Source organism: Anas platyrhynchos, chromosome 1, assembly GCF_047663525.1.
Source record: "Anas platyrhynchos isolate ZD024472 breed Pekin duck chromosome 1, IASCAAS_PekinDuck_T2T, whole genome shotgun sequence".
Classification (NCBI taxonomy): domain Eukaryota; kingdom Metazoa; phylum Chordata; class Aves; order Anseriformes; family Anatidae; genus Anas; species Anas platyrhynchos.
Window position 1 is genome coordinate 72,165,966 of NC_092587.1, and position 16,446 is coordinate 72,182,411.

A 16,446-nucleotide genomic window follows, 5' to 3' on the forward strand; every position below is an offset into this window, starting at 1 on the left:
TTTCTCTCATTTGTTTATTCACATTTTCCATGGATTTTTGTACACTTCCTCAATGTGTTAGAACTACTGAAAACATTATTACATGACAAGTTATGTGAAAATTAAATATCCACTGAAAAATTCAGACCAGTTTGAAATCTATTAAACTCTACCAGATCGTCACATTCAACATTTTAATTGAATTTATACTAGCTCATGCCACTTTAAATTGTTTAATGTCAGTTATTTCTTGCCTACAGGCACCAGTTACAAAGTTTTAGCAAATACAAATAAGGCATTAGAAAGATTTTAAGGACATTTTAAGTGTTACAGTGCTGCAAAGGGAGCTGAACAGGAGTTGTTACTAAAGCCTACCTCTTAATTGTTTTATGTTCCACAACATATGGAACTTTAAATTTCACTTGAACTTTCATGTCTATCAGCCAGAGATTATTGGAAGACACTCACTGTTGTGTTCCCAAATTGATCATTTAAGTATATTACAAAAAAAATAAAATAAAATACATATAGCAATGTGGTATTTTAAAATAAAATTCACATCAACTGTAGTAATTTCCCGTAGTGATGACTGAAAATTAAAAGAAACTGAAATCTTGATTTACTTTTTTGGGGGAGTAGAAAAGTGGGAGTGAAAAGATCTCTAAGATGCTGAAATTTCACAATCACAGCAAAAGGAAGAATGCATATTATCCATTAGATGCTTCAACACCTACGTACAGTTTTAGCAGTCAAGGCATTAACTCAAATTAGGGAGGACCCTTACATCTTTAACATCAGGCATCCGATGTCCAGCTGTTAAATATAATATGCACCAACCAGGAATGCTTAATTGAGTTGAAATCCCAATCAAAATTCCTTCCTTGTATAGCATATGGCCACTTTGTTATGAAGGCATTAATTGATTTCTGTGCTTTAATAACTTGCTTTTAACTCCTTTTAGGCCTTTTTTTCCCCCCTATGAAATAATCCCTGGCTTTTTGCAATAACAATGTATTTCAATATTTAACTAGAAACTAAAGCATCAAAGATTTGTGATTTTTTTTTTTAAACTGTCCTAGAGAAGGATTATGCTTTATACCTGACCAAGTGCAGCTTGACTTCCTTCTCTTGCTTCATAGTCCAGGTAATTGCAGAGTCACTATGAATGGTTTTGATTCAGTCTCTTATTTGCAGTAAAACTCTTTCCTACTCTTAGTGGCAACTTCCCCCTGTAAAAGTTTTAAAACCATATGTTTATACATATATCTGACATTCTTATTAACACAGGATTCCTATGACTTTCCGTTAGGCTTTACTGATAAATATGTAAATTGCTAAAGAATCCTGATTTCTCATCTCAATTAGTCTTCTGCACAGCTAATAGAAAATAGTACTTGCTGACATGGATGTTGTTTTCCAACACATTTATTATTCTATTTATCTTTCTTTAATATTCTGTGCTCATGCTCAGAATGGCCACCCTTGAATACAACAAAGATGCACTTGCCAGTTTTAGAACCAGGCCAAAGATGTGCATGCAAAACACCAAGTCTGCCTCAATTTGGAGGCAAGTCACTAAGGATACATAGAAAGTTCAGCTTGTCTCTAAGTGGTTTCAGTTAATTGGTCCACACCTCAATAAATATATTAAATCTATATAGCCATCAGATTGAGGAAGTAAACAAACACAAAACTAAGGCCCCTGAAACACTCCATACTGAATTGTTCTTAAAGTGAAATACATAAAAAAAAATCTGCTTACCCCATCCAGCAACCTAATCTAAAGACACCTCTTCATGGAAGCATGTTTAGAACACTACAGTCAAAAGACAAATGCACTATTAACTGAGCCCTTGGACATAAAATCTGAGCCTATAATAAACTTTCAGGCAATGTTCTGTTTTTCATTCATACACAATTAACACGCAAGCTGTCAGCTTTTGTGCCTCCAATCAAGGTATCAGGAAGACCAAAAAATTATTTTCAATGGTTAAACACTAAGCTGGATGAAAAAAAAAAGGCAAAAGGCACCACTTTCAAGTAATACTTCAAATGGTATCTCCATTCCTTTTGCACTTGCATATATTGAAAATGCAATTCCTGTGACCTCAGCATAGCTAAAAGGGAAGCAAAGGCCTTTGTTTTTTAACTTTGGTCTAGCAGGCTATAGGTCTTCTACTTTAGTTAAGGGGTGGAAGGCCTTAACCTGAAGCATGCGGTAAAATAGGATCCAGGCTGCCATTTGTTCTCCCATGGAGAGCAGCAGAAAGCAGGTGTGCTGCATCTCATCAAGAAGTACTGCTGCTTTTTCCCTACCATTAGGCATTGCAGAGTCCCTGTGAGAATTGCATCATGCTGCTGCTTTCACCTGCGTTTCCATGCCCCATTAGCCAGAGGCAGGTTGGCATGTTTCTTTCACCACCCCAAATCTGGTCAGTGAGACAAATACGAGGGTAGTTTAAGTTAACCATTAGCCTCTAGCTCTTTGATATTTTCTAGAGCTGGAAATGAAGCAGATAAAAAAATATTTAATAGGGAAGGAGTTTTCAGCCAACTAGGACAAGGTTTGAAAAGAAAAGGATAAAAAAAAAAAAAAACAAGGTCTGCTAAAGCCCAGATGGAAACTCAAACAGAACAATTTTCTGATCTGTGAATTATTGCCACATGGTTTAACTCTACTGAACAGTTACATATCAAGTGCTCCCTATTTGTGAGGGAAAGCTTGTTCTAGAGCTGCAAACTACTGCTGTGTTAGGTACTACAGTAACACACTATTTTTAGCACAGGGGAAGGGTAATTACTGAAATACAATTGTGCACACGGTCTTAGTAGCAGCCCAAGACAAGGTTTTATAAAAATCCTGAATTTTGTCTGTGAAAAGCTATCTTCAATTAAGTAGCACAACACGTACACTTACAGCTCTGCCTCTGCTGTGTTTCAGTTTTAGCCCAACAGATTAGGGAAGAATTCCTCTGAGTGACCATAATGGAGACAGAAGCCTTTGCCTCAGACTTGTCAGATAAATGCCATCTGTGCTTCTGGTCCAAGATAAACAGTCTTCCAGTTGTCTGCTTATAATATTGCACAGTGTTAGCTTGTTGCTACAGTAAGAACAGAATAGACAGTTCTTCTCTAAGAAACACTACTGACAACAAGACTATGCAAGCAAACTTTGTTTTAAATGGCTAGAGATGCAGTCTCCAAGTCCCCAAAAATCACACAAGTCTGTAAGAGTTAAAACAGTACAATATATATCATTATTGTTTGGGTACATTGTCATCAGTGACAGTTTAAAAAATTAGTCTCAACATAATATGTTAAAGTTAAAAATCATAGTACAGAAACCATTTAAACAGTTACATTTGAACATTCTCTCAAAACAGGAGGGTTTTGCATTGTACCACAGTCTATGAAGAATCTCTGGTACCATAATTTTCTATTCTGATTTCAATCCGTTCAGTCACGTTGGCCAGTGTTAAGAACATGCTTTAATTTAAATCAATGTGGTTTATCCAGAAGAGGTCCTGTATTTGGATGTTGAAAGAAGGGAGCACAGTCCAACACTTGTGTTCTATTAAAGCTTTTATTAGCTAGTTGAGATTTTCCTCACAGATTTTTCCAGAGTTTCTATAACAGTTCTTAACATCAGAGTAAGATTTAAGCGTTCAAGTGAAGTTATGGAAGAAAAACAAAGAACAGCAGCAGTTTGGCAATAATTTCTGAAATCACTGACTGCAATATACTTAAGCCTCCTTCTTCTCCAGTAAGATTTTGTGCAACTCATCTGCATCCTCACTTGTTTTCACCCTTATTAACATAGTGACAGGAACAGCTGGATTGTTCTCATCAACTGGTGGATTAGGAACACAAACTATAAGAACATTGTTTTTTCCAGTTCTTGTACATGGCATCTTGGGTGGAATTAGAACATTCAACAGTATGTTTCCTGCATAGGCAAGAAGAAAAAATTAAAGTTAAAAAAATTCCATGTTTTACTGTAATATGGATGTTAGTATACTTACTAAATAGGGATTTAAGTTTGTTTTGAAGGAAGGCAATTGACAAGTGCCATATAAACTTGTCTTATTCTTTTCTAAAGATCTGTGCATAGCCACTGTTCCTGATTTGTTTCCTTAGTAGGAATGAGGAATCTCTATACTATATCCACCCTTTTTAAAGGGAGGAATCTGAAGAATATCAGATGATAGTAGGGCCACTCGTGGAAGAGGAAATTAAAAAAGGGAGAATCAGCAAATAAGGAATTAAGTCACAGTACTTAGTTTATGCTTACTCAAGTTATTCATTCTTAAGCATAGACCATAAGCAGAAGCAAAAAGTTAGCTTTAACACACATACAGACAAAAAATGGACAAACCACTGTAGAATAAGTACTTTGTATCCTCAAATCATACACCACAACTGCTGTTGATACCACCAAGTTACTAATAACAGCTTTATGTCAACTTCTTAAATTCTGTCATGAGTATAAGATACTCAGTATTACTGGTGTATTAAAACAATTGCAAACAAGCTCAAAATCTACTTCAACAGAAGATGGACCCATTCTGTAACCCTGGTAAGTAGTTCAGAACATGGTAGTAGTATTTAGGAAAAAGTCAGTCTTTGCCTTCCTCTCCTGTTCAGTTTTTCAAACACAGATTTTAGGAAATGATTACAGCACTGTGTGAAGATAGTAAAAAAGGAAAGTGTGCATCACTATTCCTGTAGCAGCTTGTACAAACCAATGCTTGAAGACACCAAACTAAGATGTCTTAAAAGTGTATGAGCTTAAAAGGGATTTCCTGATACATCACCTCAGGTGAAAGCAGAGGGAATTAAATCAACATAATGAAGATTAACATCACCTAAGTGTCAAAGACTTCTGTTATAGGGCATGCAAGTTGAAAAAAACAAGTTTTCACCTGCTCTACTCATTCAAACCCCTAAAGAAATGCTGAGAGCAATGACAGCTCTGCCATTCATCTGCCTTCAGTTTTATTGCTAAGAAGAACTGCCTTGATGGAACCTCGTCTCCATCAAAACAAGTAAATGATTTAGAAGTGACTGACACAGGAATCCCAATCTCACCAGACATTTGAAAGCTTCACCTAATGGGTCTGCAGAAGGTTTTTATAGGCTTACCAGAACACTATAGAAAGTGAAACTGAGATGAGATTTACCAGTGACCTACAGATACACCATGGCTTAAGTTCTCACATCTTTTATATGCATAATTTATTCTGTTTTGCTGAAGTTGTGAAGCACTTGTGAACTCCATATTCACATTTGCTGAAGCGAGGTACTAAGAGGTAATAAAGTTTCTCAACAACTAATATCAAAACAAGTGACAGTTTGCTTGCATCTCAGCAGGAAATATGTTGATCTTCATTCTTCAAACCTCTGATACGTTTATACATGATTGTGGCATCTTAAAGCCAAGCTTCAAAGCCTTTAAACAAATCAGGAATAGAGAACAGCCTCTAAAACATAAAGGGGAAAAAAGTATCCAAACAGAAACCATAACCTATTTCTTCCTTGCAGTGCTTAAAGTGTGTTATTTCAGAATACTTGGAGGCATACAATTGCTTGAGATTATTCAGAAGAAAAAAGTTTTTCATTAACCTTGTCAGTTACACTGTGTAACAAAATCTAATGCTTTGCAGGGAATTTTATATCAGGATTTATTAGTAGATTGAATTTACTTACCTAAATTGGTATCTGCACGGACTAGGAGCTGCGTTTTTTCATTTCCTGCTGGTTTCAAGTGTAATGTTCCTACACCTTTTTCTTTAAACTCATTATCCTTTTTGTAGAACAGTTTGCATCTATGCACAAAAAAAGCAAACCTAGTTTGTGTAGATACGCAGAGATAAAATACAAACATCTCCAAATATATACATAGGTATATATATGCATGTACCTGACTCCCAGTAAGCCATTTAATAATAATCAGTTAACATGCTGTGAGTAGCATAAACATTTATTCTTCCTGATCTTGACTGTTTCATTGTCTAACAGATGCACTAGAACAGTTCAGTTGGAAGGGACTTTCAAAGATTCAATCCAACTGCCTGACCTCTTCAGAGCTAACCAAAAGTTAAAGCCTGTTACTGAGGGCATTATCCATCCCAGTGTCTGGAGCACCGACAGCCCTGCCGTATCAACCACCTTTCTAGGAAGCCTTTTCCAGTGTCTGACCACACTTGCAGTAAAGATTTTTCCTAATATCCAGTCTGAACCCGCCCTAGTGCAGCTTTATAACACGGCCTACCATCCTGTCAGCAGCAACCAGCTCCATTTCCCCTCCTCAGGGAGCTGCAGAGAGCAGGAAGGTCACCTCTTGGCTCCTTTATGCCAGGCTGGGCAACCCAAGTGTCCTAAGCCTCTCCTCACAGGACGTGCCTGTCAGCCTTCCTACCAGCTTTGTTGATGTCCCCAGGACACTTTAAAGGACCTTAACAACCTTTTTATATTGTGAAGCCCTGAACTGCACACAAGATTCAAAATGAGGCCACACCAACACTATATATAGTGGGGGAATCATCTCTTTTGATCAGCTGACTATGCTGTGTTTAACGTGCCCCAAGATGTGGTACAATGGTACTTATCAGTTGAGAAAAAGGTCAGTCTTTCAGTACTGAAATGAAAGATGTTACTTTCAGGTGAAAAAAAGACAACATACAGCAACTTGTATTCAGGATCTATCAGGAATAATTAAGGAGTAGCAGCTGTAATTACTATTAGGCACTATTTTAAAACAGTGATTGCAAAACACTACAAACTTACCGTATTATCTGGACTTATAATAGGACCTCTACATAAGATTTGGAAACACTGGAGCTTGTCTTAAAACAACAAACCTAACACCATTCTTAATTAATTGGTTTGCAAGTTCTCATAGATGCACTAAACCGCTTTTGTACATGAAAATTCTCTGCCAAGTGTTAAGCAGACATACAATTACTTGGACTACTAAACGTGATTTGAAAAACTGTTTGAGGTGGAGTTAATCTCACTTTAACATTAGAAGTACAACTTATTCACTCCTCCATACAACAGTTTGTATTTTCCAGCGGAAGAGTTGTAGTTTAGGCTACACAAATAACTAAGCATCCAACTGGTTTTGAAAGTACTGTAAGTTATTTCTGTAGTACATGCCCTACAATGTAAGCTTACAAAAGCTGATGAAGGCAGAAATTTTTTCGATCACTTAAAAAAAATGATCACAAATGGCGATCACAGCTGTGTCCAAGACACAGTATTACTAAGATCCTACTTATCTTTGTAAGTACCTTTTTACAAGTGGAACTTCCTGTTCTACATAGCTTCCTAAGAAGCTTTATTAACTAGGAAGTGAAGAACAGGTCATTAATTTTTACACTGCAGTGGTTAATAGCAAAACATAGATATGAATTATATTTTCAATTTGCTATTCTAAGGTAACGTCACTTACTTCTTTGAGTAGAAAGCATCATCCTCTTTTATTTCATTAACAATGACTTTTGGTGGCTCTTCTTCCTTCTCTTCTCCATCTTTAAATAAAAAGTGTTAATACATCCCATATGTTAATGTTATAAGCATATAATCTGGAAGGTGTTTTGGCTTGTTAATTAGAACTAGTTTATGCATGCTGTATGTTACATAAGCATGCAGGGCCTGTCAGCAATTGCCAAAATACCTTTAAGTCAATGTGGGCTCTAAAGAAGCTTTACCTACAGAAAAAGTCCTTATTTTCATTCAGCCGCATGCCTCAAACAACTTCATGCTCACCTTCAATTTAAACTGAATGAAAATACCCAACCATTAAACGATCAAAAAACAAATTAAAATACAAAGTTTAATGAATAAAATTTAAGTTAAAGCCTCTTGATAGGGAAAAACAGTTGTAAAATTTCCAAGAGTAGCCTTTACAAATTATACATACCCCCAGAGACTAAGTTTAATTTGGGGGAAGGGTAATCAGGTGCAGGAGTGACAGCCAAGAAACAGGGACATGATTATGCCTTTCCAGTCCCTACAGCTGCTATAGCATTTCTATAGCTGACTATACCCAAATTAGCTAAAAACTTTCAAGTAGCATGCAATTTTATTGTCTCTTGTGGTCTGGTAAATAAGATGTATGAAATCATGAGGAATCTTTTAATTAATCTATTGGGGAAAGGCACCAGGTATGAAGTGTCCCACAGGCTCAAAGCTGAACATACCAATTGTTTTAAGTTTTCATTGTTTCAAGTCTTATATTCAGCTAAAAAAAAACATTCTATTACAGAGAGTATAAATTTGACAGACATGCACAGGTCTTGGTAATCATATACTTTGAGTGTTACTTAAGCAGCATGCAATACTTAGAATTCCACATTGCTAGTAAAATTTTGCAGTTTTCAAAGTCAGTAACTTAGTTCAACTTCGTGTTATTTCATTTTTGCAGATGAAATAACAGTCACAATCATTCACCGTTTACCATTAAAATGTTTTTTGAAAATAGATTTTACCTTTATCATCACTATTCACACTTTCTGTCTGAGCTTCTAACACATTGGTGGATGCTGCAGTTAGAGACTTTGTTGGGTTTGTGTCTTTTCCAAACAAACCTGAATTCCCAGGAGAGAATGAGAAACTACTAAGTGTTCCTGAGCCAAGGGAACCCAAAACAGAACTGTTGACACTCTTGCCAAAATTAAATGAGACAGTTGATGTAGCTCCTAATGATGGGCCTCTTCTTTCTGCTGTAACTTCAGGTTTTTTGTCCAAGGTATTCTCAGTTTTGTTGTTAAACAAAAATGTTGATCCTTGCTGTAGCTTTGAATTCCCAAATGTGGAAATAGACTGAGTGCCAGGCGTCTTGCTGCTTTCATTTTCAGATCCACTATCACTACTGCTTCCATGTTGTTGTTCAATAGTTGCTAAATACTTCTCATAGTCTCTAAAGATGGGTGTCAGATCACACAAGGGGTTTGCGTTTACATGCTTAACTATCCAGTCACGCACAGAACAGTTTAAAGCTGCTAACTGTTTGTGATAAACACTAGAGCTGCAGACTTTACTTTGAGTATAGCCAGAAGATGATGGTTGGCTGCCACCATTAGCTTTTGGGCTTGCAGTCTTCTTTTCAGTAAATGCAGTAGTAGCCGGACCATTTGATATGGTTGATCCTATTAAAAGAAAAGCATGGTTTAGAGTTGTGTTTGTATTTTTTTCCTACAAACTGCATTTCTCATGAAACCCTAAGCTTATATTTCCATTACTTCTGTATTATATCTATTAGTTCTGTTCAGTTATTACAGTATAGTGTTGCATCATGACACTGTATGCTAGATAGCACAGTTTCAAAGTGTGCGATAGCAAATGTGTTCCATCACCTCTACCTCTAAAAAGGTTTTATCTCCAGTATTACATCAAGAATGACTTCAGTTTCCACCTCTTAAAACTGCATGTATTTGATACCTTGTCTCTCCACTAGTATAAAAATCTCTAGGAAATTTTACAAAGATCAAGTCTTGAAACCTTAAAGCAGAACTACAGGGCTAGTGAAAAATCAAATTCCATCATTACCTTACCCTACAGAATTTATGGCTGAATTTTCTGATGAATACACATGGTTATTTAAAACTTACCAAACACAGATTGCGTTTCAGAGGTTGTCTTCAAACTGCTGAACGGAGGAGTACTAGAGATACTACTGCTTCCATTAGACAGGCCTTCTAAGGGCTTTATTCCTGCACCATTACCAAACCCACTGAAGCCACCGCCTCCTTTTCCAGAAGGCAACATAAAGCCTTTAAACCCTTTAAATGCTCCTCCACCTTCAGGCTGGGGAGAAAAGAGAAAAAGACAACCAGTTACATGCACCTCTATACTTCTATCCTCACTTGATATTCCATTTATTTTACCCTTGTTCAGTGTGTCATCTCGTGCCTTATTTCATGTCCCTTACTCTAAGTCAGCTACGTAAACAGAGTTAATAGCTTCCTTATGACACATACTGCTGCTATTTTTACAAGACTCAGATGTTTGGAATGAAAATAAACTAGTTATAGGAAGTGGATACCTAGAAGCTGTTTAGAGCAGTGGATGTGTCTGACTACGTATTTAGAGATTCAAAGCATTTTGTTTTCTTTAAATAATTACCTAGCAATATATAATTGTATTTTCAGGCTTATTTTCAGGAACTTTTAACATATACAACCACAGTTAGAGTCCAACACTTCAAACCACTCATCAAAACACTGTATTTTGTAGTCACCTGTTTAACATTTAAGTGACTTACAAAAAATATTCCTATGTCACTGATGGGAAAAGCAAAGACAGACTGTACTTGATAAAGTAACACGTATGCTTTCTGCAACTTTTTCATTACCTAGTTCTGAACATGATCTTTATGACCATAATATTTTATGGTGTAGTTTCTTACGTGTATTTAGAATAGGGTCATACAGCACGATTAGCAATCAAACAGGTACTGCTACTTTTAGCTACTACATATAACATCTTTTGAGGTAATGAGCACATATATATTACTGGAGTAGAAATTCTCTACTTCCAATGTCTTTAGACAGCAGTCAGAGGAAAAGGAGAATCGTTTCCAAGTTTCATCTGCTTTTGCTACTTAGAAGTAGCAGAACTTCGCAACTGTAGGTTCATTTCCAGTATCTGGCCTTATGGGTCTGGGCTCTGCTTCCCTTTGTGCTTTACTTTTTCCAATTAAGTCCTCAATTCCTCATTTTTAGTTAGCTATTTTTATCCTGTCTTTGTTCAGTCCTACCTCTCTCTCTGGACATTCCAGTTAAATAGGAGTCTCTGTAGCATTCTGCTTGCTTCATTTAGGAACTTCAGTAAATTTCAAGTTCGTTTTTGTAAATGTTTCACAGATTTATCATGCAGACTCAGCTGTTCTGCCGTCTCTACTGCTTTTTAGACTTTGTCTAGCCTATCCTACCTTTCAGCTCTGATCCGTAACAGTTAACTCCCTGCCTTCTGACTATTTCTTCTGCAATCATCTAGTCCCCTTTCTCAACCAATTGTTTTTCCATTTGCTATTGTCTCTGAATCTCTCCTGTTCAAGTTCTGGTTTTTGTTTTTGTTGTTTTTTTTTTCCTTATATCAGAGTCCTCTACCACCTCTGTGGCTAAAACTACCATAGGCAGAAGTGGGATGGGACACAATTTATATTGGCTAGAACAGAAGGAAAGCGAAGAGCACAAGAGAAAGTAACCTAACCTGTAACTGTGCCTAGTCCTGTTCTATCTAAAGGAAAGGTTGGATGTGGTGCTTATGGACATGGTTTAGTGGGTGATGTTGGCAGTAGGGTGATGGTTGGACCAGATGATCTTGAAGGTCTGTTCCAACCTTAATGATTCTATTGAAAAGCAAGTCGGATGATAGGTAAAATTTCTGCCCTGTTTCTAACACGGAACGTGCACTCTTGAAAGAGCACAGAAAGATATATATGACAAAGCATCTGTCGAGGATTTTTGAAAGTACCCACAACAAAGTCCAACTTCCTTTCTGTGTTCATTTGTTATTGCAAAGAGTAGGAGGCACTAAAGCTCTTCAGTGGGAAAGAACATTATCATTCTTTAAAAGAAACATCTCTTTCACTCTCACGTCAACGTAACAATTTGGCTTTTACTTGTTTAATGCCTGCCTTGGACATCCTCCAGCCCTCCTGTATGGTTAACTAGTATCTTTTGATTTCCAGGCTTTTACCTCTGCAAAGACTGGAAGCGCAGGGAGTTGAATAGTTGCATATACCCTTTAAATGATAATTTTATGTAGTACTGTTACAGGCCCGAAGTAAAAAATTTGAACACTTATGACATATTTTGCAATTGAATCAAACTATGACAATCATGTTCAGTGACTACATTACCTCTGATCCAACATTTCGGCGCTTTGCTTTTTTAATAGCTCTGTTCTTCAGGACTTCCTCACTAGCCACTGAGAAGGTTCCCACCTTTGAGAAGAAGTTATGAAATCATTAGTGAAATTCTCAGAATGCATAAAAGTATCATAGTCTGAAGAAATGGCTGAGATGCTGAGGTAGGGAAAAGTGTTACAGATGTGTTCAAAAACTAACAACTGAGGAATGAAAAAAATTACAGTACTGTGATTAGTAAAATATAAAAATATTATAGTACTGTTGATACTGTCACAGTTCTGTCTTCCCTGTTCTACATCTAATTTCCTTTCATACAGACTGCAACTTTTCTAAGACAAATCATTCAAGAAATTTCGTGTGTCTTTTTTAAACAAGAAAATAGTATCTCTGCTGAAGGTAATCTGTCAGTGTTGCACTGTTACAAACAACACTCAGCTTGGAGGAGGCACATTGAGATATATTAACAATATTCCACAATCTTGGAAGTTCAGTTATTAGTGAAGATAGATCATTATTAATTACTACCCCCAAAATAAATGAGGAAATTAAGTTTCTTTATATTCATATTTCTGGAAGAGTACTATCAGTTTTCTTTCTTACATTCTATAAGCCTAAACATTCAATATTTTAGTAGCATAGAAGCTAGCATCATTTGTTTAGAGATGAAACACAGGTCTTAAATAAATACGAGACACTAACATGAAAGTCTGTTTAAAACCAGATGAAGCATCTCATTTGACTGTTTACTTAAGCTCCCTGGCTGTGTAGGGGCATTCTGCTAAGCACTCCAAACTAACATACTTCTGAAATTAACTACTACTGACCTATAAAACAGCTGGTAGAGATATGAAGAAAAATATCCAGACTGGATTATGTCAGTGAAACTTAAAATCAACTATTTCAAGAAATTTCAAGAAACCACTTTTCTTGTGAACTGAATAAATGTTCATCACACAGCTGGAGGGTTCATTCTAACATGACTGGGTTTCCCTTTAAAAATGTGAAGTTGCTTTCCTTTAAGCCACTAATGTCGTTTTAACTGTTAAAAGCTGCTTTGCCACATGGTCTGCATATACTGGAAGCTTTATTTTATATAACTTAGTTATTTTTAATAATCTTTAATACGCTTTCAACCAATTTCACTGTAGATTTCACCCACAAGATGAGTAGCACAAGTAAATAACTATCCTGCTACCTGCTGTGGGGAAAAAAAAAAAAATCAAAATGTATCGTTTACCTCCTCAGCTTCATCTTCCTGATCCCAGTTTCTGTCAGTCAGTTCCTTTTCTGCAATTCTTTTTGCCATTTTTCCACACCTGTATATAAAAACAATCAGAAATGCAGAGAATCAACTACACAGGAATTAAATTCTAAGCAACTCTGATTTGCGTTATTCAGAGCAAGTAATGAGAATCAGAATTCATACAGAAATCAGTCAAAATTGGAATGACCGTTGAAAACTGAGTGTTTTTAAAGACAATAAATAGCACTGGACAATACTGAACAAAAACTGGAGTTGTGGTTATTAGCCAAACTTGATATTAAATTTAAGCAACAATAGAAACATGCAGTTCAACTACAGGTTAACTGTTTAGCAGCTGAGCTGTCTAAAAAAACATCCTTTCAGTCCTATGACCTATTCCTTGTCACTGCTTACTCTGAAGGGCTGGGAAAAAAAAAAAAAAAAAAAAAAGAAAGAAACACTGAACACATAAAAAAGGATCTGGCTAAAAGATCCCATATCCCAGTCCATCTTCCTTCAGGATACCCAAGGTAAACATCAAGAGTCTTGCAAGAGTAAAGTTGCTTGACAGCACCTAAAATGAGTACTGGTAAGGACCTACTGAAGCAACTGCCAGCCAGCTTACTTTGGTTAAAGATGAACATATTCTGCTATGAAAAACAGGGTTGCTAGGACATTAATGAGAATGTTGAAAAAAAAAAAATCTATTGCAAATGAATAGGTGACTTTTCCTCTAAAAGACACCTAAGATGTGTTACTGGTTTTAGATTAACTAATGTAAGCAGATGACTGTTGCTTGCATTACTTACAGAGTTGTAACTCTGCAATGTAAAGCAAAAGCAACTCTGGAGAAGTAATGCTTGTAGTTTTAACTTCCAACTTCCATTTTAGTAAAGTACAATTCATTAGCTGTGCTCAAAACACAAGAACGAATCCAGCTATGTTATTTTATCTGAAAGACTTGGCAAACAATTACTAAAGTTTTATATGGAAAGAAGTTATTTTGACTATGATTTTATCATCTGACATTAATATGAAAGCTTTTCAGAGAATGTAGTTTTATCTACATTCTTTTTTTTCAGAAGATGTAGTTTTATAGCAACAAGTCTTAAGTAAGTGCAAGAATTAAAATTCCTAAAAAAAAATATATATATATATAAATAAATCTTAGGTTTATGCCTGAGACCTGGACAGAAGATAAATCCAAAAATAGTTGAATTTCAGAGCCAAAAATGACAATACATGATTACAGAACATCTTGCTTAGCCAATTAAATATTTTTAAACAGAACAGTAAATCTGCACAGCAGTCTTACAAAGGTCGTAAGTCAAAGCAGTGAGTTTTGGTCTGACACACAAATTTCACAAGCAAAGTTATTAGGATCTTTCATAAGGGCAGTGACAAAGACTGGTTTATATAAGTGGTTTTAAATGGCATAACCCACACCATACATAAAGCAGGTGTCCTACTATGCAACTCATGATTCTCTGCAGACTGGCTGTTTAAATCTACGCCAATGAAAAAACTAAAAATACTTTTTTTTTTTTTTTAAATTGGTTCTGTGATATAGCTTCCCACAAGAGTATATACAAACACATCAGAGGAAGGCAAGATTGCATCTCTTTGGCAGCAGCCACAGCTCAAAGGCTAGCGAGACTGTAACCTAGAATTACTCCACCAGACCCCACAGAAGATCAAATTACCACTCTTGACGCTAGCTACTAAAGCATTACAAGCACTATGTTTATCAGAAAGCACATTCTCAACTAAAAGGAAAAAGCACTAACCAAACTGGCCTAGGCTCCAGGTTCTTTACACCTACCTCTGTTTACATTTCTCTAGATCAGTACTGAAAATAGGAGCAGACAAGAGTGCCTAACATACACAAAGACAGCAGCAAGAGAATTCTAGACATTTCTAACCTGTGAAAGAAGCAACACAAAGCCATCTCTATTTGATGTTTTCTACATATACAGGACAACCTTTAAGAAGTTTTTGTACCAAGTGTTCTGAACAGGTCGAGATGGGAGTATTTTGAGAAACAGCTTTTTACTGTAGAAGCACAACAGAGAGGTTTTGTTGAGCTACTGCAACCCACCTAGTAAGTTATTTACTACATCTTACTTCATGTAACATTCTGACAACAAGTCTGAATTTTAACATCTGCATTCCACAGAACAGTTTACCTAGTGTAAGGCTTAAAAACCTGCCCTACTGGAATCTGGAATGCACGACCTAAAACCGGGGAGCAGAAGTCATTAGTCCCTCATCCACACTGAGGAGACCTCAGCCACGCCACGTGAAGATGCCATGTGCACTGCAGCCACTTTTTAACTCCTGCTCCAAGGCAGGACGCGCCCGGGGCTCCTGGCAGTGCCAAAAGCCCCGAGACCAGGCGGGCGCAGAGCCGGGTTTCCCCCTTCCTGAGGCACTGCTCCACTTCAGCGCAGCCTCCTGCCGCACGCGCGGTCCCTCTGGCTTCCTCGCCAGGAGTCCTGCAGCCGCACCGGGGAGGTCCATCCTTTCCTCCCTTCCCCCAGCCGTTAACGGCAGCTCGCACTCCCCCCAACCGCCGGTACTGCCCTCCCCAAGGCGCCGCCCGCCCCTCGCAACGCTATGCGTGTCCGTGAGGCCCCTGGGGCTGCCCGACAGCACCCTCCTTTGTGACCCCAAACGGCCTCGTTTGGGTGCTGGGGGGGGAGCGGCACGTTTTCAGGCCGATCCTGCCCTCCGCCCTGCGGGAAACCCGCGCCTTCTCTCGCGGGCCAGACACAGGGGACGGTACCGCCACTTACCCCCGGGACGCCTCCCCTCGCGGGGAGCGACGCTCGCTACGGGGCCGAGGCTGCTACGGGTGGCTGTCAGAGCCTGCTCGCGGCCTTTCGGGCTCCGGACCCCGCTCAGCATCCCCCTGCCGGGCTTCCCGACGCCGCCGCCCAGCCTCAGGCAGCCGCCGCCGCCATTTTGTGCCTGCGGGAAGCCTGCGAGCCGCGCGCCGAAACACCAGGCGGACACCGTCCCCCTGGCCCTGCGACAGCGCGCATGCGCCCCTCCCCCGGCCGCCACGCTAGTGTGGCGCATGCTCGGTGTCACGGGCGGGCGGCTGTTCGAAATGGAGGGTCACGTGCGCGCGCGGCAGTTGCGGCCGTTGGCTGAGCCGTTGTTGGGGGGGGGCAGCCCGCGGGTCACGGTGGCGGCAGATTCGCGGCCAGAGCCCGGCTCGTCGCCTGCCCTCAGCCCCGCGTGATTAAAGCGTGGGGTTGTAGCTGGAAGCCACTGAGGAGAAGGTGATGATCTCCCCTGTAGGTTTAAAACAGTGGTCTCCAGGCGCTTTTGCACGATGTGC

The 16,446-nt window shown here is 38.5% G+C and overlaps 1 protein-coding gene across 2 annotated transcripts; it reads right to left on the reverse strand.

The window, feature by feature from the left end:
* On the reverse strand, nucleotides 1-16,177 carry NUP50 (nucleoporin 50). Of its 2 annotated transcripts, XR_003495308.3 has the most exons (9): nucleotides 15,896-16,177; nucleotides 13,095-13,173; nucleotides 11,849-11,932; nucleotides 9,594-9,789; nucleotides 8,472-9,131; nucleotides 7,433-7,511; nucleotides 5,686-5,804; nucleotides 2,897-3,925; nucleotides 1-1,208 (listed from the first exon to the last, which is right to left on the reverse strand). XR_003495308.3 is itself a non-coding variant. In XM_027451054.3 (8 exons), exons 2-8 carry the CDS (start codon nucleotides 13,161-13,163, stop codon nucleotides 3,723-3,725), a joined length of 1,410 nt encoding a protein of 469 aa, XP_027306855.1. In that variant the 5' UTR covers nucleotides 13,164-13,173; nucleotides 15,896-16,177; the 3' UTR covers nucleotides 1-3,722. The 2 variants fall into 2 exon arrangements, 1 of the variants encoding a protein (XP_027306855.1); XM_027451054.3 differs by having other exon boundaries at nucleotides 1-3,925.
* Nucleotides 16,178-16,446: the final 269 nt, after the last annotated feature.